This window comes from Rhipicephalus microplus, chromosome 2 (assembly GCF_043290135.1).
Source record: "Rhipicephalus microplus isolate Deutch F79 chromosome 2, USDA_Rmic, whole genome shotgun sequence".
Lineage (NCBI taxonomy): Eukaryota > Metazoa > Arthropoda > Arachnida > Ixodida > Ixodidae > Rhipicephalus > Rhipicephalus microplus.
In genome coordinates this window covers 184,535,869-184,562,759 of record NC_134701.1, presented here as the reverse complement: position 1 = coordinate 184,562,759, position 26,891 = coordinate 184,535,869, and the positions used below count along the sequence as shown (strand labels likewise).

The following is a 26,891-nucleotide window of genomic DNA, read 5'->3' as shown; positions in this document are numbered from 1 at the left end:
AAGGTAATGGTGACAGTAACTTTTTCGTTTAATTTTCATTTCAGTAAATGAAAAAATCGATACGAGAGGTCACGTTCACAATAATTTGTTTTAGCAAAATGAAGCAAATCATGCTGGTACTTAGGAATAAAGGAAAACCAATGCAGTTATAACAAGTGCCACTAGAAACGTCCACTCTCTACAGCAACCATTCAAGCCCAGGAGGTCCGAGCTTGAAGTGTACATTCTAAACCAGCATCAATTTGGCATAGCCGTACGGAGCTCTTAAGCCACGACACCTTTCACCGCCACTAGTGACATGACCCGATGTGGCATTCACTTTCAGTACATTGGTGCCGCAGCCGTTCAGAGCCATCCTTTGTTATGGTAAACCTTAGTTTTGGTTTCGACCCATCAATCGTTTGAATTTCTTTACGCCAAAACATGTACTGAAGGTTGTCTTTTCTTTCATATCACAAATCTGTGATTCGTTCTTCGCTTGAAGAACATCAGTTCTCCTACTTTGCCCAGCCACCTAACTTCAATAATTAGCAAATAGATTAGTCTAACATTCTTAATTGCTGTTTGAAATGTGTTTTACTCTTTTAGGCTTTTCAAACATTTTCTGAAAGACACATATTTCGGAAGACACAATGTATCACATCTTCTTTTTTGGCTGTTTTCCCGGACGTACGTAACGATCACCTGGGCCCGAATTTCAATACGCATATATTTGAAGATATATTCACATTCTGTTCATAGCGCGCGGTCTACCTTGTTAAGTCGGGCAATCTTAGTTTCTTTAGTCATTGGATAAGCGAGACTCTAAGCCACACAAAACTACCCTGTGGTAAACAGTCACTGCCTCAAAACACGAATTTTGCCACAAATATAGGAGCACTCAGTCGTATTTTGGTCACATCTTCCATCCCCTACGTAAAACGCATTTTCGTGCACTCACCTTTACGCCATATTACTCTCGTCACCGGAAAGCCAGAGTAGGGGCAGTGCAGCATCGCCCTCCTTCCTGCAACAACTGTGCGGTTGTGCATTGTGTGCACCGCCGGTGGACCGAGCACTTTCAGGCGACCGGAGTGTGCGTCCGAGCCGTGTTCGTTGGAGGCTTCGCAGCGGTAGGCGCCGCCATCTTCGGGCCTAACCCTTGTGATATTTACGAAGCTGATCACGGACCCATCTCGGCTCACGTAGTCACCGACACGGACCTGCGAGACGCCGCAAACAGCAAAGCCACAAAGCGTTCTCCTCACGTCGGGCCTTCACGTGTATTTATTCACTGGGGAGAAAGGACCGGCGATCTCAGGGGCGTTGCTTTTTACGTATCGGCTTATATTGGTGTTCTTTTGTTGTCACTTTATGTGTACTTTAGCCAGTGTACTACTTGAGGACTACACACATACTGTAGCTTGAGTGTCCTGTCATTTCTCAGCTTCTCGACCTAATCGTCTTGTTTCTTGATTTGCGCATACCAAATTCATGACAATTAACCCATTAGAACTTTATACCTAAGTTCACTTATGAAGCTAGAGAGATAAAAGATATAAGGACTGCAAAGCTTTCTCGGAACTTGACCTAATCAGAGGGTTTGGGCTATTGTGTAGAAGCTACGATGAGTTACGGCTCCCCCTTAATTTATCGCATCGCGCCGATCACAAATCTTGTTCTTTGAGGTCTTTGTATTTTGCGTGCTTTCTAACGTTCCTCGCTTTGCGAGATTCTCTGAAGCGACGCAAGATGTGTTAACACAGTAACTTAATTTTATCAATGTTAACAGTGCAATACCTGCCACTTGAACACCCTCTTACTATCAGAAAACTTTTCTTATCAGGTCAAAGCACTATCGATGAAAAGACAAGTATTTGAATCTGGAGGGAAATTCCTATTAAATCTGAAATTCTTCTATATCATACATATAGGCTGGCTTTAAACGTACAGAAATATTGCTTCTACGATCCTACACGCATCTCGCCTGCAATTAGCATAATAGTTCATGGAAACTCCGCAACAGCTGCTTCATAAATTTTTGTGAGAGTAAAGCATGGAAATTACGCGACATAAACTATTGAATGGCTTGACAATCTAGGTAGAATAATGGAAATCCTGGAAGACTGTGGCGTCTGCTGCCTTTGAACATCCAAGTAATTTCTCCTTTGAGTGCTGTATCCAACTTCAGTAATGACAGCTAACTAATTATTCAATATGCCTAACCCTTACTTCACTTGTGCAAGCTTGATAGTCTGAGTTGATTCCTTTATTTATGATTAACCGGCTCGCTGTGTTCATTGCGTAAGCATGGAAGTTATATCGACTTATCGATAGTAAGCAAATGCACTATTTCTAGCAATTCTTAGTGCTATAATTTTGTTGCAAAAAAAAGGAAAAAAAGCATGGCTTGACTTCAAAGTACTCTTTTTCTCTGTGTTAAGCGGCTCACCTATAATACTCAAAATAGAGCTTGCATCATGTACCAAACTTCGCGGACGTCTGCACTGTAGGCTGACGCCCGCAAACATATTAGTGTCAGTGCTCGAGCATCTTGAAAACAGCGCATGCAGCAGCGTCGCAGTGACGCATATCATTTGGCAGCCCGCATAATGTGACGAACGGAGACGCACCATCTGAAAAGAGAATGTCGCATAGGGAGCAAGTGCGACCACCAACACTGTGATCTTAAGGGATACAAGACGCCACCCTACGGATATGTCGGAAACGAAATCAAAACTCCCTTAGTTAGTCACCTTGCACAAGATAGAAGTTGCTTTCTCTCATGGACTAAAAGCAGGTGTCAGGGCTAAGCGATGGGACTGAGCAGGGAAGGACGACAGGAGGGTGTGATGAATGAGAGGAAAAAAAATGGTGAAAAGGTGGCTGGGGGCCCTTGCTAAGCTGCCTCTTTCGGAGAGCAGCTTTTACCTGCATCTGTGCCTCATCGAACGTATTTGTGAAAAATCAACATTTTTATTATTATTATTATTATTATTAATAATAATATTATTAATAGTAGTAGTAGTAGTAGTAGTAGAAATAATAGTAATACTATTATCAGGCAGATCTGACTTGTGTCGAGAAGAAATAATAAAGGATGCATTGACTAAATATGGCACGTTTTTTTTCTTATTTATAATGTCTTTTTGCGACGTAGCGTGTCACGACGAGATATGAGAGCCTTTCTTAAAACGGGCTACGTGATTATTGCGTTGTAATGGTGCCAGACTGTTAGGGCTCATTCCCCTAGGACGTTTCTTTTCTGAAGGAATAGCGTGGCATGAAGTGCCCCTACCTCCCCGAAAAGAACTGTGAAGAAATGCGAAGGCCTTTCTTGTGCCGAGATAGGGTACTGTTGCCGCCAGCCATTCACCTTTACCAACTTCAGCCATTGCCTTGAGATGCGCCCAGTCGGTGAACGTTCCAGAGTGACAAGAGAGCGGACGGGAAAGTGGGGCGCCAGCGTTCTGGACTCGGCGTTGGCGTTTCACAGTGTCATCTCAAATCCGCATTTCCGGATGTTTTTGATAGGCGCCCAGCCAGCGAACAGTAGAGAGTGAGGCGCGAGTGGACTGCAGGGAGAAGAGAGAGCGAACGGCGAGAGAAGAAGTGGCGAAGAACTGTATCAACCCTCTCCTACACTCTCCGGTGCCACATGCTCTGGTTTCTATAGGGGCGAGGACAGGCGCCCGCGCCCGCAGCTGTAGCTATCAGAGAGGGGGTGAGAGCGGATAGAGAACTAAAACCCCTTGAACTTGGGAAAGTAACGACACTCTCCTCCACGGGCGCGTTTCCTCTTTAATTCTCCTCACCCGCTTGCTGTATGGGTGGCGCGCGGCGCCATTTTTCGCCGACGTTCCCACGGGTGAGCCGCACAATTCGATTGACGCGGTTTTTGCGGCAGCTTGCGCACCACACTAGTGCTGGAAATTTTTTAAATGGTGAGAATAAAATTATAAACACTGAGGCAACCGTCAAATAAAGGATTAGCTTCTTCCAAAGATTGTATAAATGGGGCATGCTAAATAAATAAAAGTAATTATTGAGAAGTCTATGATGCGGAAGTTTTTCTGCCACATGATAACAGGCTGTAGGTTTGCATCTGAAGTAGTTCCGCTTGTGGCATGTCCGTGTGTGTTCAGAATTTTTTTTGGTGCTTTTGTGCCAGTGTACGACACATGTATTTAAAACGTCACATATTGCAATTACTTCGTGGATGTTGGATCGTTTAGCCATGCGTTCATCTCCTCGGCGTGAGAGTAGCTGTGCGCAGTGATCTGCAAACGTAAGAAGGCCTTTGAGCAATATCGGTATGATTAGGGTCACCAATAGTGACTCATTTACCACAATAACAGAAACATAAAAAAATGATTATTTAAAACTTTGTTATCACGGTTTTGTCAAAGAAAATAGCGATGGGGTTACTTGTGAGAGGAGAAACTCTGCACCAGGAATGTCATCATAATCTGCGCATCTATAGCGACCAAAAAAGTCCCATCCGGAGTGACTATTCCCAGTCAGAAATACTCAGGTGACCGTCGTAAAAAGTATAAGAAAGTTTCTTATTAGAGAATGGAAGACATGCTAATGCAGGTGGGACCAAAACTATTGCGGCCACGGTTTCCTAAACAAAATGGGTCACTCACTATTAACGTGCTATAGCTTTTTTTCGTTGCACCTCAGTATTTCTTTACTTTTTTTCATAGGCCACCTATATTTCTTGAGTTTGTGTGTTGATTTTCCCAAAAACAATAAAAATAAATACCTTACGAAAGCGAGCGCCAATTAGACGTATTTGTATTCATCCAATAATTTGTTTTCTCTAACAAACATTCGCGTAAACGCATCCTAACAGTTACAGAAAGCACGATTCAGGAGGTGTATCATCCTACGTAATTGCTCGCAGTGAAAACAGACTACAGTTGTGCATTTTCGATGATTGCTGAAGTGCGCGAGAGGTGATGAAATAGGAGGTGAATATTTTTATTTCTTTTATTTAGATATTTAGTAATACTGCTTGCCAGCATTTCGGTCCAGGCAGGAGGGGCATAAAAAACATCAAGTTATTCGTAACAGTAAAAAAAAAGCAACAAGAATCCATACGGTAACATAGGTCACATCTCTATGAAACAGCAACAAAATTTATAACTTATTTGAACATTCCAATTACCAAGTAGATAACGTTCCAGCGACATTAAAAATTGTCACCTGAAAAACCTCATGAGGCAGTGGATTGCATTCATCAACTGTTCTGGCAAAATAACTGTGTTTGTGAGCATTAGTTCATAAAAACCTGAGTGCCAAGAATCGATCACGTTTACGGAAGGTATTCCCAGCAGTGGCTGGCTGAACGCAAGAAAATACATTTAGGGCAACTTTCCCTGACACAATTTTGTATAAAAACGGTACACGATCCAAATTTTTTTTGTTTCTCAAATTCAGCATATTGATGACAACTCTACTTTGAAGGAACGCATGGATAGACGAGAAAAAAAAATCACGGCATATCCACGAGGTTAATGTTGACGAGTGGGGCGAGGCTTGCGGACAGACGTACGCACAGACCTACGGATGGGCGCTTGAACGAACGGATGGATTCACACACGGACGCACAGAAGCACGGACGAAGTGACGGATGCTTCGTCCCACTCCTCACCATTCACTGCGTGGATATACTGTGACACCGTTTATATCGATATTCAATGCTTCGCAACTGGCTACTATGACAATTACGACGACACAGGACATCCGACCCATCGCGTAAAAAGCTTCGCGCCTAAAAAACACGTATGTTGATGAGCAGCCCGAAACAATATTTCAAATGCAGCATATGGTGATGCTTTGATACGAGCAATAAGAAAGGCGCCTTACCTCGCAAAGTACATTGTTCTTTGTCGGAACAATTTTTTTTCGGCCGAAATTGTGCAGTCACTGCTGCTTGCGCAAGCCATCGCATTTACATTGGGGTATTGTAAAAAATATGTAATCATTTTCACTCTGGTTGTTGCAGCAATAGGCGCAACAGCATGGCCTAGCGCCCGCGCAAAGCGCAGATAACAAAGCGTGCGCTAGGTTTGTTACGCAAAGCATCAGCGAAAAATCGCGTGAACGTAAAAGAAAAAAAAAATTGGTGCATTCCACGTACCGTAAGAATCTATGATATGCGAAGCACGTATGAGGAAGGTTGATATGTCACTTTAAAATCAGCACAACGTTACGGGGCGGAGGTAAATTATGTCGTACACGACCTTCATGCCAAGATTATCGTGTTTCGACTTGTTATTTACCCCCGTCATTTATTCACGTCACCTGATACCAAACTTCGTATATCTGGAGCTAGCGAAAATGCCGCGAGTGTGCTATGAGCGTAGTATGCAGTGAAGTTTTACAGGACACGCATGCTATGATTGTCAGGTTTCGACGTGTCATTTACCTTCATCGTCCGTTCGTGTCATGCAATATCAAATTTGCTACATGGAGACCTAGCGAAACGACTGCGAGCGCATCAGAAGCGAAACGGGGGTGAGTGCATCATGAAGGGCCCAGAACATTTTGCCGTAACGTTGATGCGCGCGCACGCTGGGCCCAGCGACACTACGCTAACACAACGCAAGCACTCTATAGTCTGACGCCAGGCGCGACCGGCACGACCCATAGAGCTTCCTAATACACACTAGAGGGAACCCTGGCGCTATAGTGTCTATAGGCGCTGCAACACGCGGTTCTTCAGCGAGCATGGTAATAATGGGTAGTACACATATTTGCCTGATTTTCGCACTTTTGGCCTGCTTCTGGATCCGTGTGTTCGTGTGGTTTGGAGCTGTTTTTTCACGAAAACAAAAGCAAATGTTCAGCGTTTGTGTTTCTCAACCTTATTCTTTTAGGCTTACAATTTCGAATCGGGTCACAAAGTTCAAAATGGTTCGTTCTTTCCTTCAATGCAAAACCATAACCTGCAGTAAACGAAGCCGCAAGTATGATTCACCACCCGCAAGTACGAATACAAGGGAAATGTGTGTACTACCCGTCATTCCCATGGTCGCTGAACGATCGCAGCACCAGAGTCCCTTCTAGTTGATTTTAGGAAACTCTGTGGCGCGACCGGCGTCTGTCGGCGTGGCCCAGCGCCAACTGGCTCGAAATACGACATGCTGCATTTCGCGCCGACGACGTTATTCAGAAAGCTCCACGTCTGCCTCTCTTCGTGACGAAGGACACCGGGCGCACTAAAACGATCATGCGTCAAAGCTACGCAGTGCAGCGCGCGCCTGCAAGTATATGGGAGGCAGATCAGCGCCTGGCGTGGAATCCCTGGCATGACAATAAGAAACGAACGCCCGCGCGCACGCACGCCGGATCACGTCGACGTCTATCGGGGCCTTCACTGTGGCATGTAGTCATGTTATCACATGACACGTATCTCATGATTATTATGTTTGCACCAGTCACATATTTTTGTCATTTATTCACTGCATGTAATACCGAATTTGGCATATGTGAAGCTAACGAAACTGCCGCGAGCGCATCTAGTGTGTGGCATGTAGTCATCTTGTTACATGACACGCACCTGATTATTATCGCGTTTCCACCAGTCGCATACCTTCACCATTCATTCACGTCCCGTAATACCAAATTGCTATAGCTGAATCTAGCGAAACGGCCATGAGCGCGTCATGAGCATGGCATGTAGTCATGTTGTTACATCTCACATCTGACGATTCTCATGTTTGCACTAGTCACATACCTTCGTCATTCATTCACGTCCTGTAGTTCCGAATTCGGCGTCATTCATTCACGTCCTGTAATTCCGAATTTGGTATAAGTGAAGCTAGCGAAATGGCCACGAGCGCATCATTAGCGTGGCATGTAGTCACGTTGTTTGACACGCACGTCATCATTTTCATGTTATGGTCTTTTGCATAGGTTCACCATGCGGTCATGTAATACGATACCAGTTTTGAAACATGTCAAGTGAACGAAACCACCGCAAGAGCTGGCATACCATGATATATAAATCATGTTATTTATGACGTACGTATCAATATTGTCATGTTATGTCTAGTCACTTATGCTTATCACAGTCATGCTATGCCAGACCAATTTTGGTATCAATACTATTATGGAAACGGTCAGGAGAGCTGAAGGTCGTAGGCGGCTAGATAGATAGATAGATAGATAGATAGATAGATAGATAGATAGATAGATAGATAGATAGATAGATAGATAGATAGATAGATAGATAGATAGATAGATAGATAGATAGATAGATAGATAGATAGATAGATAGATAGATAATACGCTCAATGTCGCCGAAGTTCGCTAAGACATGCTTCGCATTTAAAACACAAGCTAAGTGCAAGACCCACGCGTTTCTAAGGGCAACCGCCAAAGAGACCAATAATTCTGCAGAAGTGTCGGAGACTGGGAGGACGCGAAGGGTGCGAGGATGGAGAGAGGAGGTCGAGTGCATTGCGACGAGTACAGTGGATGGCCTTACTTTCCCAAGATCAAGGGACTTTATAGAGAACACCTGCCGGTGCGCGGTCACCGCCGCGGACAATGGTGAATGCCTGACATAGCCTGATTAAAAAATGTATTTGCATTTAAAGGTGGTCGTTACCAGAATTTGTAGTGCTTTTACGTAACATAGCTATTTTTCATAAACCTACCCACAACCGCAATCAGCAGTACGTTTATACATTCTTGTCTTGAAGAAAACACTAGAATCACTTTCTTTTTTTGTATTTTGGGCTAATTCAGTAAAAATGCCTCTTTATTCAAAACAAACAGGCAGCGTCACTCAGTACAACTTGCTCAAGTAAGGAGATACTCACTCGACTGGAGTCCTGCACTTGTATATCATAGATGGACCACGTTATTTGGGGCAGTGGTGTCCCTGTGGCGGCGCATCGAAGAGACACCGGCTCATCTCGACGTACAACGTTATCTTCGAAGTGTGAAACGAGAACCGGCGGTTCCGCTGTGCAAACCAAAGGCGCGTTGAGAATAGTCATTCACGCTGTTTCCGTATCACAATCAATAAATAAATGTCTAGCTATATAGCTAGCACCATCACTAATCGAGCGAGGCTGTTGACAACTAGGTCAAGTGGTCTTTGGGTACTTCGGTGAAAAAATGGTATGATATACTTAGGCAATGACGATGTACGATTACTAGACGCTGCCCTATCTCACATGAAAAAATGTTCCTGTTCAGTCATTAGGAAGAGTTGCAAACCCATTAATGGCAGGCAGATAGGCGGAACAGTGCCCTACATTTAGCGTAAATGATGTGGCCGTTCATTTCTCATGGCCATGTGAAAGGAAAACTACACCCGTATAGACTGTAAGTCGAGGAGCTGGCTGCGTAGCGCGCATTATATATTTGCAACTTGTGCTTTCTAACTGCGCATATGCATTTTGAGGGCATGGAAAATAAAAAATAAATAAATTTAGGTATAGCTCTGAATGTTCGCCAGCTATTGATATAGACATCTATACACGTAGATGAGGCACCGCACGTTTCACTAAATTCAGACAGAAACTAAGTACAGCTCCCTCTTTTACGTTTGTTTCTAGCATTACCGAAAAAGAAGTATTCTTGTCTTTCCCAGTACTGTGCATATTAGGTTAGCTATATCTTGAATACGGCATTGCACTAAATATTTTCGTCATGACCGCGCGGACGCACGCACGCACGCACGCACGCACACACACACGCACACACACACACACACACACACACGCACACGCACACGCACACACACACACACACACACACACACACACACACACACACACACACACACACACACACAAACTTTAGGAGATGAATGGCGGGACCGCCACAATTTCAAGTCACCAAAGCTTGTCTAAAGAAGCCAGCAGCTCTCTTTCGTGCAATTCCTGTAATGTATTCGTTAAATTCTGCGCGACGGAAAGTCTTCGGCGATAAGTCACAAAATTTACAGGCATGCCCATGCATCTTGACGTATTCAACATGAGAACCGCAAAGACAGAGCAAAATACAAACAGAACACTGGCAGGTTTCACGCTGGCCACATCAAGCTAAATTAGCAACTCGCACAGCAAACCATATTTAAAAGTTGAATTAAAGCATAAACGATAGTGTATTAATGAAATAGCTTTGATAGCTTTGATAGGCTCTGCCTGCATTGTGAATGCACATTTAATTGCGCAATCTACGCTGTCTTAATAAACATAACAGAGCGTGACCGAGCATGCAAGTATAACGCATACGTTGCGGCACTTGGGCCGCTAAAGTATTCATATAAAACTTGCAAGATGCTCACGTACACTTGACATGAACGTAGGCATGCGCCTGCGCGGAGTCCCTCTCGTTCGCAGCGTGGCACTGGTATACACCCGAGTCATCGCTCTGCGCTGCCTGAATCCTCAGCGCGTACCGGTTCAGCATCAGCACGCGCCGCGACAGTGCCGAAGCGCCGCCACTGCTCGCCGACGTCGATGCGCCCGCGGCCGATGGTCCTACTATAGGTCTTCCGTCCTTGGACCAGGTGACAAAACGTACAGGAAATCCGGACACGCTGCAATTCAGAGTGACCGAGTCGCCGGAGCGAACCTCCCGTGTTCTGGGCCACATTTGTACTTCCAATGGTTCTGTGAAAGGAGGAGCAGAAGGAAAGTACAAAAGAGAAAAACACAAACACACACACATGATTAGCACATTTTATGACACTGAAGACGGCTGAATGAAATACAAGTGGATGCATTATAAGAGCTTATAAAAAATGACCACACAAGCACTTCGTACAAATGTTTAACCAACACAATCTGAAACATGCGGCAACAGTGTTCACCATAGAATTCAACCGACGCGGCACAGAAGCCTTTCACAATCACTGGTGACATGTTAGTGCTTCTTGATGAGATTAGACACACGTTTGGCTTGGGATTACCTCAGTCTTTATTTCACATGCCGCTCATTGTGTCTGACATGATCATGGTCATGAAAGGGTGTAAAGAGCAGTCAAATGATTTTTTGCAATGTGCTTATCACAGTGGTTGTTCTCGAACTATATGCGGTCATAGACGTCACCGCCGAAACCGACGTGCCGCTGTAGCAAACTACCATCGAAAGCGGGCGTTCACCGCGGCAAATGCGCTCCCGCAATCATCGCTATGACGCCGCAAGGGCGCGTTGTTTCAAGCGTTTGACCTCGTGATCTAACTTGGTGGTGTGGTTTGCAGGATGCACCCACCACCCGGGGTTTTCTCGTTCGAGATTAAGCGCGGCTTGGAAGACAGCTGGATCAACGGTACGCAGTTGTTACCAGCACTTGGCCTCCCGGGCCTGTTTTTGTGCCAGGATTGCACCATCGGCTCGGATAATCTCAGCTTTGTGTTTAGAAAAAATGTTTAATGATTTCGAGTACTTCGTACTCAACTGTGGGAGAGCACTGAGCCGTCCCGCTAAAAGATATTTCTGCTTCGGGCATCTGAAGAACGTATTGCCTGCGACTGGTTACGTTTCCACTTTCGGCCCTCTTCTAGAGTTGTCTGTAGCATACTCACGTGGACGGCTTCTAGACAAAGTCATGCGTGCGTGCTCAAGACATGGCTTCGATAGAATGAATGACGTCACTCATGACGCAGCCAATGGCGTGCGTGCTTGTGTATGACGCTGCGAACGATGTACTTGATAACACAGGCAATGGAGATGGCTCGTGACAACGCTACCAGACGGTTTTCATTTTTTTAGCCATGTACAGCTTTAGCTGTAAAATACTAGGTGTATTGACAATGTCCTTTTTGATTGCCTGGTGTATTAGCATCAGATTTACAACAGCAGATTATCCGTCAGTAGCCTTCCACTTGCACACTAAATGTTACTATAAAGCAAGCAGCATGTCACAAGATATTCGCAAAGGCACCGTACGAGGAACACGATCGAAAGGAAAGGCGGGGATGTTTACGCGTCTAGAAGGACCGGTATACTACCGTACACTTGTGAAATGCCTGGATTAGTTTCAAAGATGAAGAAAGAGAAACAGAGAGGAGAGGAAAAACGTACACACAAAGGCACACTTCACAATCATCATAACGCCATAAGTCTATAGCCACCGAAGTGTTGTGGCTCGGGTGAGTTGGTTATCCACGGACTTAGCTTATATAAGCGCCGCCTAAAAGATTCACGCAACGATAGGCGACAAGCGTTGGTGTGTTCGGGTAGCAGAGTAGGTGTGATCCCGTACATGCACACTATTTACCATAACTTTATGAAAGTGGCCCAGTGGACTAACGTGCGCGTAGTGTTTTCGGTCCCCCCAAAACTACGGGAGCTTTGCAAGTTGACTTCTCACAGTGTTAATGTCCCTTGCTTAGTCTGTGATACGAGACACCAGGTCGGATGTGTAGATTGTGTGTGCTGCATTGTCTATAAGTTTTATTATCGTGTGGCAAGTGCTACATAGGGCAGGCAAAGTGATGGCTTAATGGTAGACTACGGAAATACGACTACAACGCAATATTATATAGACTTTGAGTGGCCAGCAGCACACTGAAAGGGTTGTAATAGCTCCCCCAATCTGTACAGATGCATCGTTATTGGCCGGTTTTAGAACCAGCTGACACGTGAAAAGAAGCTAAAGCCATAGAAGATATGGGATACTTTTGTGTGAGTGGGCCACAGATTCTAATGACAGAAAAAAAATTGACGTACCTTTGAATGAGACCACGTGCAAGATAAGCTGTGTTTTTACGCAGGCAATAAATGGATGTGAAGGGCACTAAATGAACAGTTGGAAGTTTAGCGCCTACCTCTGTGGACGTTTGTGTCATCTTTTTTCTTTTTCATAAATGCTGCGCTAATACAAGCTAAGTTCATTAAATAATCACTGGTGCATGGTTAGCAGTGGTTACCTCTTTTTTTAGCAGGGATGGTGTATGTCGTTAAAAAGCAGAGTTCCTGTTCTCTTCATTGAGAAATTCGCTCCCTCTAGTTTGATTTGGTCATAGGCACCGTATGCAGCGAAGACAGAGGAGAATTTTTAATCTTTCTCGTACGCTCGAAAGCGTTTTCCATACGGCGCCAAGCGCTTGATTCCAATTTCGTGATATTTGTCAACAGAAAAGGCCATCACGATCGAACACGGCTTCAAAGCAAAAACAAATGCACTGTGATGGCAACTCTCAGAGCACACATGGCGTGTCTTGTGCACATCCTTCCTCATCACGAAAAGCTTTCTCGCAATGAATCATGTGCAGCACAAAGCCACAAAAGATGCGTAGAGTCTATCAGACAGAAAGCTTAGTTGAAAAAAAAGGTATCCACATCTGGGCTGTGACACACGACTAGCGCTTTCCAGGAGTGGTCCATCTACAAAATTCAAATAACAAGAATATTAGCAAAATGCATTGCGAGGGCGCGTTTGTCAAACACTCGAGTTCGATCCTAAATGCGGGTTCACTTTTGTACCGTGTTGAATCCCTGGTGACTGACGATGTTTATTTAACACGAAAGTGTTTTATGCAGGAGTCCACCTCGACTCCACTGACACACTTCTGTCACAGAGGTGACTTTGAGAAACGTATGTTAGCAGATTGCAAAGAAAAAGAAGGCAAAAGAGTGTCGCGCGGAATCAAACCAGCAACATCTCGATTCTCAGCGCGTGGCGCTAACCACTACGCCACAAAACGAACGTGTCAGGAGTGCTTACGGCAAGCCATTTATATACGCCATACAACGTTTGGAAGTCCTCAGACCGTCAATACTTTAGCACGTTTTTATTATCACTGGCGAGACGGCTTGACGGTCTCGCGTTCAACGTTCTCTCATGGTTGCCGCCTCCGTGAAGCGCCACCCCACTGTCCCACGGAACGTGGTCTTCCTTGCGCGCGCGCTTATCAGATTTGTAATCAGGAGAAGACAAAAGTCACTTTGTAGGCTGCCACGGCCACGTTTACGAAAGAAGCACACTGCTGACAGACGATAAAGAAAGAATCGTGACAGTTGTTAGTCCGTGTCCGTCCAGTGTGTGCTAATTTTGTGCGTGCTTTCTGCTTGAGGCGCGTGCTTCAAGTTTACAGCTGCTTCTCGTTCCTAACCTGACTTAGCAATTTGTTGCTGTTGCTGAAACAATGCACAATAGACACTCAACTACCTTTGTAAAGGCATGTTTCTCTTTTGTGTTATACCAATTTTTATATAGGGGGATCAGCCATATTTTCAAATGAAATGATTTCCTACATAAAAAATTTGCACGGACTCCTTGTGGCTTTTTGACAGAAACAGGCGGTTGTCTCTATCTGGGATTCTGACGAACTCATTCGTTATACTCTAGTTTCATTTTGCGAAATTGTCGGCAGAGTGACATGGTGCCCCCTCTTCTTCAAAGTCAGCGCCAGCCAGAACAACTCCGCCCCCACCCCAAACGGTGCATGGCTCAAGCACAGATTCGACTGATGACCAAATATGGAAAAAATTGCAACTTTTGTCCGCAACACTCAAGCAGTTTTTTTCTGTCCTTGCTGTACGTAGCATACGACAAGCACAGCCACTTGCGATTATCCAGCCATGGTATAGATCAACATATCTCCGACTTTGTTGGCCGCTGTCTGGACTCACCTGTTTTTAAACAAAGGCGCTTTGTCCACAGCGGCTTGGTTTATCTTTCACCAAATATTTTGCCTTCTTAATCGGCAGGTATGTAACAGCTGCTTGCAATCGCTGTGGCAGTGTTGAAACTCTCGAACGTGTTGTATGTTGCAGCTCCCACCACAGGGCGCATGGACTGCCGCTAGCGACTCTGTTAGACCGGCTTGGGGACAGACCCATGTTGAAGGAGACAGTGTTAGAATACAGTTCAAAATTGTCTTCACATGCAAATTTATTAGAGCCCTAGACAATTGCTCTGTCACAGCGGCCTATTTGACACTATATAGTATTACCGCTCCTCGTCTTCCGTTCGGGTTCAGGCTTTTTTTTCTTCGCTGTGGTTTTTCTCTGCACTTGTTTTGCACCTATCTTTCCACCACTTCCGCTTGCGCATGAAAGCAGACCAGTTGTGTTAATAATGATCAACCCTCGCTGCCTTTCCTGACGGGGTATTTATTTCTACCTATACAGTTCTCGCTTGATAAACTTGTTTATGTCAGGTTGTTTCATTATGTCGACACGTATAACATATTCATAGATATCAAAAACAGAGTCTTGCTGGTTGTAGAGATAATTATTTGATTCTTCCTTTTTCACGGGAAAACGAAGTAGTAATCGCTGCATTCTCATCCATTCTTATTCACTCTCAGATCAGTTGACATAGCTTCACAAGCTTCTCCGGACTGTATTTTTTTCTAATACTCCTATTCCTCCTCACTGGCCTTAGTTCTAGCCTGCAAGTGATATTTCTTCCCGTTAAGGTTGAAGTCAATTCTGTGTCCTAGCCATTAATTTTCAACGCGACGGAATTAATTAAAGTGGTCATTGTTTTTTTACCCAGCCGCACAGCCGTTCCTGTCAGGGCCACATTAATTTTCTGTAGAAGACCATCGATGTAGGTTGAATTTATAAAGGAGCACGGCTTTTCGGTGCCTGTTTTACTACAAGTGACACAGTTTCAGTCATTTTTACTTGGTCAAATGCTTTCACCAGGAATTCATTTTCCATGCAAACAAGGGCGAACTACTTAGTCAAGAAGGCTGTGTCGCGGATGCGTTTCGCTTTGAACGAAAGAAGAAAAAAAAACAATGTTAACCTGAGGGTTCCTTTCGCTTTTATATTGGTTCGCGAAAAAAACGTTGTAACGTTTTTTTTCGAAACAAGTTAGTGGGGCCCGGGTAAGCTTGCAGTTATATTCCTGGTAGACACAGCAGCATGAATCTGCTGAAATATGGAACATATGAAATTTCGTGCGATATGAGTTCCCACTCTTGGAGACAAAAGCTGAATAAGCCGTGCATTGCACTCTGTCCAGCCACTGACAAAAGCTATGGATTCGCGCAATCCACGCAATCATCTTCTCTACTAACGCTAACAAAGCGCTCACGCTATGGCTAACAAATACAGTAGGAAGGTTAAAGCAGCATTTAAATGAAGTTAAGATTTATCGTTACGTATTACTGCTTTTAGATCGATGGCTTCACAGTGAGGATTGTCGCAGAAGGAGAAGATCATGAAAGCCCTGTTGGGGTAGTTGAAGACAACCAGACTTTTCGAGCATCTGTGAGCTATGGGCACGAGTTCGTGTTGTGCGTGTATACAGCAACTGTTTTTTTTTTCATTCTTTCTTTACCGTTACTTTTTCTCTATAATAACGTTTATTTCTTTTCGACGTCACCCTTCATGTAGGGAAGCCAAACTTGCTTGAGTTTCGTTATTCTCAATATTCTTCGCTGTTTCTTCCTCTCTCTATTACAAGGAAAGCAATTGAAGTCGTGCTTGTTTCGTAGAATCGACGTAAATCAAAATAAGGCAACATGGTTTAACTTTCTCAATACTTCCATGATACTAGCAGTTCTCGTCAATGCTGCCTCAGCGAGTATATTTAAGCGTACTTTGAAGTACTGTGAAACTTTCACTCGTCACTGCGATGAATGACGCTCCAGCTTTAGAAACCATGATGCGAGGTTTTGATTAGTATAGACAACTTCATACTTCTCTTGAACGCTCGTTTTAACTCACGTAACCATTGGTGGGCTTTCTAGCATAATTTAGCTGGCTCTCTCTCAGTGAATGCGGAAAATGTAGTGCGTGTAATATCCTTAGGAACGATGTCCCGTCTGCGTGATTCTAAATTTACGTGCCTAACTTCAAATGCAGCTTTATGCGTAAATGCAAACCGCATTCAGCGTTAGGCTCAATAACAGCATGTTGCTCGTGGTGTGCAGGTGTGCAGGGGCATCACGACAGAAACAGTTAACAAGCTTTCTTTATTTCTTGAACCACCAGCAAAGTATCGCAATGAAAGTTGTCGGTGCCAGCTGCTCATTCATGTTCCTAAAGTTCCACAAGAGTTTTGGCCAATTAATCTGGTACTTAACACTAAATGAAAAAAAAAAGACACACCGAGACAAATACGAGAAAGTATATCACGCAGAAATAAGGTGAAGATAAAAGAAAATGGACGATTCTTTTTTTTCTCGTTGCCCGAGTAGACTTGAAAAACTAACGCATTATCAACGTTATATTCTCTTGGACCGCTAAAGAAAGAACAAGAGAAAAAAAAAAGGTACACAATGTTGCCATCATCAGTGCTACCACACCAGTATCACCCCGCACAAACACAAAAAAAAAACTGCTTGAACTAAACATATTTGCTCGTGTAGTTTATGGCCAGTTTCATGTAGAAAATTTTTGTTTTTCGAACACGTTTCACCTGATCAATGGCGGGAGTGTCGAATTACGACGACGTAGGGAACGTTAAGGAATAGATGAGGGCGATGAGCGAACATGCGCTTTTATCCTCAACGTAAAGTTTGAGAGGTCATCAAGGAATATGAAAGTTGGTATCGCTCACACCGGCTCCGTTATACTTAAAGATGAGTCGCAAGTTTTTCTGCCATTTTACCCATTGTGCGATAAAGCAAAGAACGAAACACAAACTTACTGTCGTGAGCGGACACATAAAAGCAGAATAAAACGGGCCTAAAAACATTGACGCACGCATGTTCTATGACTACCGAATTAGCTCTAAAGGGTATAGCATGGGAATCTTGAGACATTTGTTACGGGTAATGGTGATTTGTCAGGTGCAGCGCTACGAAACTCACCCTCGTCAAATGTAGCACTACAATATTTAGGTAAGGGTGATCATGACTTACGAAATTCCGACGCCTGTGAAAAGGAGCGGTCATGGTCGCTCGATTGGGGGGTATTTAAAAGCGTAGGGGAACGTGTACGTGCACAGTAAACTTGGAGCAATTTAGAGACAGTTCAGATCAAAATAGTTTTATTTTGGTAAATATATATATATATATATATATATATATACAGTTACTAGAGACCACATTAAATACTCAGCACCATGTGTTGTGTGTTATAAAAAGCGTCAGATAAGACGTGCCTATGTGATGAAAGACATAGCGGTCACAAATACGTAGAGATATAATGCGTTCACAGTACTAGATAAGATTGAGTGGTCGATTCAAAAATCTAGCGGTCCTAATTAGGCACATGCAGCGACTTCTTACAGCGGCCAGTTAAAAGCTAAAAAGCAATATAAAAAAAGAACTGATAAAAATAGTAGATTTTCGAGGCCTGTACACTTTGTGGCACACAGTACTTTGAAATCCTATCATAAACTTTTTTCTTGTCACTTATTGTACACATATAGCTATAGGCATTACACAGGGAATTAGTTAGGTGAACGAAAAATAGCAAACCGTCATTAACGTAGACTAGGAAGAACAGCGTGCAAAAAAGCGAATCTTTTAATAAGGCAGAATGAACAAAACCTAATGAGTAGTTAACAATAAAAAAGAAGTGCGATGCATCTCACACCTTCCGAGAATCGGCATCATGCGAAGCAGTCACCCAGCCAGCAGTCGTATATCAGCATTATTGGATTTGAGCGCCGGGCGTTACGTGGTGGGACGACGTGTTTCGTAAGTGTACCAGTTGGGCGCACATCATCCAATTTTCAGGCACACTGACTACACTGCAATTCGAAGGGTGATTAGAGTAGTACGTAACGTCAGCCCTCACGTTAGCGCACATACGCCAGTGTTATTACGACGTAGTTCACATTACCCTCCGATGATATGAATAATCTACGTAACTATTGTTAGTGTTTTCATCAGCGCTTACGCAATCACTTGAAAATACCTTACTCAATCTTGGACTTACAATGTAATGTTTTGTAAACTTCGATAAAATTGGAGCTAATACTGGAAACTCAAATATTTTAAGCCAAAATGACGCCTAAATTGTAGATGTTCATAAGTAATGTCTTCATTGCTTTCTGATAAATTTAGATAGCCAGCAATGCAAGCACAATTGAGGTTACCACAAAAATACACGTGCACAGTTTTTTGTTAGTTTACAAAACAATAAGATTGGGTAACTCTGTGATAGAATACTTGGCTGCCATGCAGAATGCTTCGAGTTCGATTCCTGCTTAGGTTGTGTTTTGTATTCTTTGCATTCGCCAGGACAACGCTGCTGAGGTCAGTTTTTTAACACTACCGTTTAAATATTCATCGCTTACTCTGGCCTTTCTTAGACAGACATACTCAATTACCACTGGTGCATACTTTCAGAACCCGGCCCTTGCTACACGCATATGTGCCCCTATCGTATGGAGAAAAAGGTTTGACGACGTATGTGGAAGGATTTTATAGTTATTCAAGTCATAGTGGGAGAGTAATTTACTGAAGCACTCTTACTCTCTTCCGCAATTTCAGTCTGCATCATACTGTGATGACGATCACGAGAGCACCGCGGCGTAGCTGGCTAGAGAGGCATGTAAATAAAATGCTTAAAATGCCCCTACTAATAATGACAAAATTTTAACTTTCCGGAACCACGATATAATTATGAGTGACGCCACAATGGAGCACTTCACGAATTTCGACCATCTGGTGTTTGTTCTTTGACGTGCCACTAAATTTATGTACAGGAGCCTCGGACACTTTTGCGTCCTTGGATAACTCAACTCTCGTAGGAGGGGTTCGATCCCATGACCTCCGGGTTTGCAGTCGAGTGCTGTAACCACTAGACCACCCGGTTGGGCCCAGGTGTCTTTGCTTCGCTAAGAAAGTATTCTCATTTATTACGTGCCTCTGCAGATCCTACAAACTTGGTGACTTTAAACGCGCAGATTCTTTTGCCCAGGAACACTTTACTTTGATAGCTTAAAGACACAAACTTGGAGGCTACTTAAGGCCTCGAACTTCAGCTTCGTCGTCAAGAGTAGAATGCGATGACGTATTTTGGCGCCATGCATGGTCATTGCCTTCTATTTTCGGAGCCCTTCACTACGGCGTCTCTCATAATCATATGGTAGTTTTAGGACGCTAAACGCCAAATATCAAGTCATCATCGTTGGCTTCTCAATCGCTAACCCACACGTCGCTTATCGATGGACGCCTCAGCCATGGCGCAGAAAAAGGAACGTTTGCACTCGTATATCCCTGACCTTTTCACACTCTTCCTGAACGCATGCCCCAACTACAGTTGCAAACTTCTTTTAGGGGCGAAGCTCCTTAAATCGGCACCCATTCGTCCCTCGTCGTAGTCGCAGTGCGTAACCAGTCTTACGTTTTGACCTGCAAGGTGGTGCCGGTGGGGGATTTCTCCTGTGCGTTTTTGAACAATACAAAATTCGCAGCGTGCGCGTTAACGAAAAGCCGAATTCTCCTGTCTTTCATTTCCCATCAGCAGCCATTGGAATGTACATTAGGCACTATCTGACAAAAAAGGGTTGCTACGTTATACTCGCTAGGCGTAACCTCCTTGGTTTTAGAAATGTTTAGGGAGCGTTGGGCCGCAGTGCCATCATTGCAGGGAGCTATTATATACCACTACCTCGAGGTGGTTAAAGGTGGGAAATAGGCACGAAGCGCAAGCCGTAAGAAAGTGTGTGTGCCACCTCTCGTTTAGTCCTTGGAATGTCCGCTGGATGGCGGTGCATATGCGGAATATATGATGAAAAGATGCGAGATGGTGGTACTTGGAGTGTTAAATAGATGGACGAACGGACACACAGACAGATGCATGGGGGGCTTACGGATGGCTGCACCAATGAATGGACGCATATACGGACGCAGGGGTAGATGCATGGACGAATGCAGGGATAGACGCACAGATGGACGGGCGGACGCACGAACAGACGCACGCACTGACGGGCGGATGGACGCACAGACGGTCAAACAGGCGGACGCGCGGACGGACGGAAGCAAGAGCGAATGGACGGACGGATGCTTTGCCCCCCACTTTATCATTCATCCCGTGGATATGCTGCCATTTTTTTACGCAAGGATATTCCTATCGTGAACTGGCTGAGTCTGAACTGCGCGTCCGTAAGTTGCCACGCGCACCTGCGCAGCTGCACACGTCGTATTACGTGGGCAAACTTAAACTACCGAATTGTTAAGGAATTCACACATTTTGACCCTTCGTGCGCTTCTGCAACCACACCACGTCTTGAGCGGACTCATTTCATTACGTGAGTTATTTGGGTGATTTTTTTCGAATTAGCTTTAAGCAGTGGCATGGTTCTATGGCACAACGTCTGCTTGACGCGCGAAAGCGCTTTGTCCCGTGGTCACTCAGTTTAAAGATTTTCAATATTGTTATTTTATGGTTAATATTGTTTATATACATTATTTCGAATTCTCACTGAGGGACAGTGGAAAATTCGTTTAAGACATGTACAATTACTCGTGGTCGAACATTTGACGTGCAATAGTTAACAATCCGTAGAATGTGCTTGGCTAGTGATTTTTCCTCTTTAGAGCAGTTTAGGGCATTAACGTAGCACTGTGCCAGAGCACCAGCTTTCGACGCACATGATTTGGCTTTGACTGCCTCTTGAACTAGAGCCTTTTAATATTAATTCATCTGACTTCATCTCCAATTTTTAACAACAGCAAATGTTGAATTTAGGCTTCCTATGAACGACTCTGGTTAACCTCTCGGCCTTTCTTTTAAAGACGATAGTCTTTCTTGGGGACCTTCGACGCAAAAACTATAGTCTGTCTGTGTGTCTGTACATTTGTCTGTTTGTTCATTGATACCGCAAACCGGGTACTCTAAACAACACCAGCTGATACCTTGAATGGCGAACAACATCCGCAGTGCCCACCAATGTTGCTCAAGGATCAGCGTTCATACGTGTGTGATTGTCAATTAAAAAGCAATTATTGCACATATCTGAGGCACCATAACAACACGTATATATTCTGCATGTTCGTCTTTTACTAGAAAAGGCATACATAAGTAATTCTAAGTAACGTAGCGCTTATCACGCTGTGCTGACAATTCAACGCTTGCACAAAAAGGCAAGTGTTTCCAACGCTTTGCTAAGACTACACTACACGGTGGTGGCCTCTACCCGTCGCCTTGCGTTCTACACCTTATCACCTCTGAGACGGGTACGCACGCACGTCTCAGTGCCATGCGCTTTGTTTTCCAAAAAAAAAAAACTGCCAGAAGGCGCTCATGTCTCACGTGTGACGTGACTTGATGCGCTCGTTCGCCTCCGCTGCACGCTCGAGGCACTCTAACGCAGCGCCTCCGGAATGCTATTCGCCTATTTTCTTGTGCACATCAAATAAATATTTTTGTTTACTCTCTCCACATGCAAGACTATCGTTTTTCTATGACATTCGCAGATGGCATGCAGATAAGAGGCCAATTTGTTTTTCTCTCTATCTCTCTTATAAAAGAGCTTTGTCAAGCTATGGCGTTATCGCCCTTGTCAATAACCGCCATCGTGGTCAAGTGGCTAAAGCAGTCGGCTGTTCACCCGCAGGTTGCGGGATCAAATTGAGGCCGCGACGGCCGCATTTTTAGATGGAGGCGAAAGTGTGGCCCGTGTGCTTAGATTTAGGTGCATGTTCAAGAACCCCAAGTAGTTGAACTTTCCGGAGCCTCCCAGTACGGCGTCTCTCATATTGATATCGTAGCTTTAGAATGTTAAACTCCAACAGTTAATAATACCAACCTTGTAAAACTATAATTTAGGTTCCTACCATTAGGTTGCCTTCTTTTTATTGGTCGTTTCGTATTGATATAACTGAAGATGGTTAGAGAGAATAAAAACTCCGGTTCCTTCTTTTTTAGCAATCATCGCTGTGCTTCTGTAGATGTCGGCGAATGTTTAATAAATATAATTTCTGGTGTTTTTCATGCCAAAAGTATAGTATGATAACGAGACACGCCCAAAGGGAAGTTTCCAAAAATTTTATTCATTAGGTGCTATGACGTGCACAGATATCACACAATAAGCGGGCCTCTAGCACTTCACCTTTACTCAAATCCAACTGCCGTATTTGGGATTGAACCAGCAACCTCTCGACTGGCAGCAGAACGTGAGCGCACTTTTGATGCACAAAATAAGATCATTCACACTGATGCCCTCATGGCAGCGAATAATGGTCACTCACCAGTGATCAGGACCTGTATCTCGTTCTTCTCCTCGGCACCTGCTCCGTTGCTAACAACACACACGTAGGTGGCGCTGTCTTGGACCGACGCCCGCCTGAACACGAGAGTGCCGCCGACCAGCACGATTCCTGGCTCGGTGAGGGGCAGCAGCGGTCGTAGTCGGGCACCGTACTGGCGGTACCAGCGATACGAAGGCTGTGGGTGGCCCTGGGCTTCGCACGGCACGAAAAGCGCTGATCCTTGCGGCCCTTCTACCTGTCGGCTCCAGTGGATCACCTTGGCAGGAATGCTGGAGTGTGGCTCTGCCGAAAAAAAAAGGGGGGGGGGGGGAGTCAAGGGAGAACTCACACAGTCCGATGCGAAAAAAAAGCTTGCCATTCGAAGCGTGTGTAGAACCGTACATCAGAAATCTGGGAAAATAGGTTTTGTAGTGGTGCTTTTATCCGCACTAGCAATTCAGTGGTCCGACGTAAGGCATTATCATTTACAATATGGCAACATTACCAATCTTTACTAATCGTACACTGCGCTAAAGAAAGCTAAACGGAAGAATATGAATACTGCTGCAAATGTCAGCTACAACTACTTCAAAAAGGAATTCTTGAGCGTAGTAATATCAATGCGTTCATTTGTTTAATGTGTCTCCCGCTCGAATATATATATATCGTCACCAAGCAATAGTAGATAAGTCATGCGAGACCATAGCGGGACTCTCTATGAGCCAGACACGGGTCAAAACGAACGCAACGATCAATAGACAGGCTCCACTTTGAGCCAGTTTGACAATCGTCATTACTCCTTCCGGAGAATGTATGTCAGTAGACATTTTCTTGTTACATTATTGGTGGAGGTGACCGGTTCATCCGTCTGCATTTCCTCGGAAACAGCGTACGCATAACTTATGAATGGCTCCTGTCGTGGCATTGTGCCGCTACCCCAGCCTGACTTGAGACACTGTGTGTAGAAGAAATGGAAGAACACACATAGACGTTTTCATATTTTACTGCTTATACGTTTACCACGATACTGACAAGGTGGCTGGATGATCTCATTCTTATTCTCGCTGCTATTCGCCGACATTTTCATTTGAGAGCGTAGATACTTGCTCTAGTATTTAGCTCTAACACTTTAGCTCTAAAATGAATAGTGGCAGACAAGCACACCATGCTTGAATTGCCTTTTTATAGTGAACACCTGCTCGTACCAGTTATCACAAGTTTTCCAGCCGTGATGCTGCTAACCACTGCCCCGGTGAGAGTGTCTTTGGTCTGGCACTGGAACGAGTGGTGGCTGTCTTCAGGTCCTGCACGCCGAACGTGCAGCTCACCCGACGTGAAGGCTACGTACTTCGAATTCTCATCTGCACCAGCAAACACACGCAAAAAAGAGAAGCACAGTTTGAACAAACGTGGATGCTCACGTTCCCAATAATTTCTGCAACAAAGACAGAAATGAATCACGCTTCATCATGCGTGTCGTTAACGTGTGGGAGCCTCATAAAAACTTTAGTTTGTGCTACAGGAAACTAAATAGCCATTTATTCTTACCATGAACGCAACATACGTAGGCAATAATTATAATGGGGCTGGCTGCTTCACTCGGACTGTTAGCCTGATTTATAATTAATTCTGGGGCATTCCCGCTTTCTTCTCCAAAGCTATAGCGCCAGCATTTTCTTTTTTTTTCGATGCAGAGCAATTACAGAAATGGACTCTTCTGCGTCTTTATCGAAGCGAGCCGGAAGTTGCGACTGCTAACTGAAATCGATGCGCAGGCAAGCGCGACTTACGCTGATTTCTTCAGCACCCAAATAATTAGAGAATTCTGTTCATGTGTAATCATTCGCAAGCTGCCTAAATGAATGTCGGGTTCTCGTGTTTTTTTATGAAGGCTCGTAAGAGTACTTGGTAGACTCTAAATATTATATCGTTTTCTACCAATAATGTAACATGGTTCATATAAAAGCTGCTGCAAAGATTAGCCGATAGTTATCAATGGGCAGAGTTCAGAATCCTGCGCAAGATCTGGGAACATTATTGGCAACATTGTTTACCAAGTGAAATTATGTGGCCTCAATATCATCTCAACTTCCAAACTTCGTGCTTATACCTTAACTATTAACTTCGTTTTTACTTTATGTGTTCTTCGGTCAATTCATTCGTTAAGAAACCAACCTGACAGTTACTGATATCCGAAAAAAGTCGTTCGATGAGAATAACTGTACGAAAAGGTAGACTTATAGGGGAAATATGCCCCAGAACTATAGAAACTCAATATCAACTGCACTTTATATTGATTTCAGCATTGGTGTCTGCTTCTCGCACCAGTAAGCCTGAAAGCAGGAGCCAGACTTGTTCTTACTGCAATGCTTTTAGGCGAGATAACTGATCGAGAGGTCACTAATTGATCAAATTGTGCAACGGAATTTAGTTGTGGTACATTCACAGTAGTGTTACACCAAAAATGTATTAGTATTTGTTCCTATTATAATTTTTCTTGGTTTTCTGCACATTTACTTCATTATTGATATATTTGATTCTGGCGATCAGAAATACATAGTCCTAGTTTATAAGCTCAAAGAGATAAGAAACGCTTGGTTATTCAGCTCCCAATCGCAAAAATTAGCTGGTAAGAACTGAAGCTTCAGATTAAAGATCTCAGTATTACGTGTTAGCGCAACGTAGACGATAAAAAAATGTACAAAAAGACCAGAGCAAAAGGGCCCCTTCCGCCTCTACTTATACAGTCGCTTCTCTTTATCATCAATGCGCTGTTAACTCTTTCTTAAAGAATTCATACAGATAATTACCAGGCATGCTCGGTGAAACACAACACACGACGACAGTTCCAACGAGAAAATAACCTTTTGTGCAAATAATTGATTAGAGAGCCAAATACATGCATCAGTATTGAAAGTAGATTTCCACTGTTGACAAAAGTAACCTAAGTTTTCGCTCTAGATTATTACTAGCCTTTCGTAAACAACTTCGTTTACCTGGAATGGCTTGCACAGAAATGATGAAGCCGTCGCTGCGAACCCATGACGTTACGACAACGCATTCTTTCACGTAGTTCGGGACATGACACCGAAGCACGCCAGTGTTCATGCGGATTACGAAGTCGTCGTAAACGCGAATCTCGTATTGCTGCTGCACCACTGCAAAAACCAAGAAAAGAAAAACACTACCGTTAGATAAGGCAGGTCATTTTTATGCGGCAACCTAGCCGTGTATAATAATTCTGACTTTTACGCTAAAACAATACTTTTACGTTATTTACTCGATTGATGGAGCATACTGCAGGTGGGGCATCATAGGAAGGAATCAATTTGTTGATCTATATAGTGATGCACGATTTCTGTATGGTCGTCTATATATCCACAGTTCATTGTGTAGTGCAATTTAATCTTGTCTACAGTAACATATATAAACAAAATGCACGGACAGATAAAACACCAGTACTTGAGCACGCATGAAAGGAAAGAGAAAGAGTCAGAACGAAAAAAATACTGTTCAATGAATACTCATGGTGTTTGTCTTGCTATACGTCTAGCAAGTCATTCTAGATATTGACGAAATGAGATAGAATATGCATACATCACAGGCAACTAGGATACATGTCGGAACACATTGAATATGAACCGTGTAGTATGGCGCCAGTAGTCTGCAGCCCGCAACTCTGACGGGGCACCGCGAGTTCAAGAAATATTTGCGTTTTAGTGTTAAAGTTGGAAATACATAGGTTCCAGTTTCATGCCATTTTTATCGTGATTCACACTGGCGAAGCTATATATTTGAAGTAATGACAAAATACTATGAATTGTT

The 26,891-nt window shown here is 43.8% G+C and overlaps 1 protein-coding gene across 1 annotated transcript in view; it reads right to left on the bottom strand.

Annotated features, from left to right (window-relative positions):
* The window catches only part of LOC119169648 (cell adhesion molecule Dscam1), a 131,021-nt gene that overhangs the window by 24,316 nt on the left and 79,814 nt on the right, over positions 1-26,891 (bottom strand). Inside the window, 6 exon segments of the mRNA XM_075885701.1 lie at positions 941-1,202; positions 8,817-8,962; positions 10,299-10,622; positions 23,067-23,369; positions 24,272-24,427; positions 26,063-26,224. Of these exon segments, the coding sequence (XP_075741816.1) occupies positions 941-1,202; positions 8,817-8,962; positions 10,299-10,622; positions 23,067-23,369; positions 24,272-24,427; positions 26,063-26,224 (1,353 nt within the window).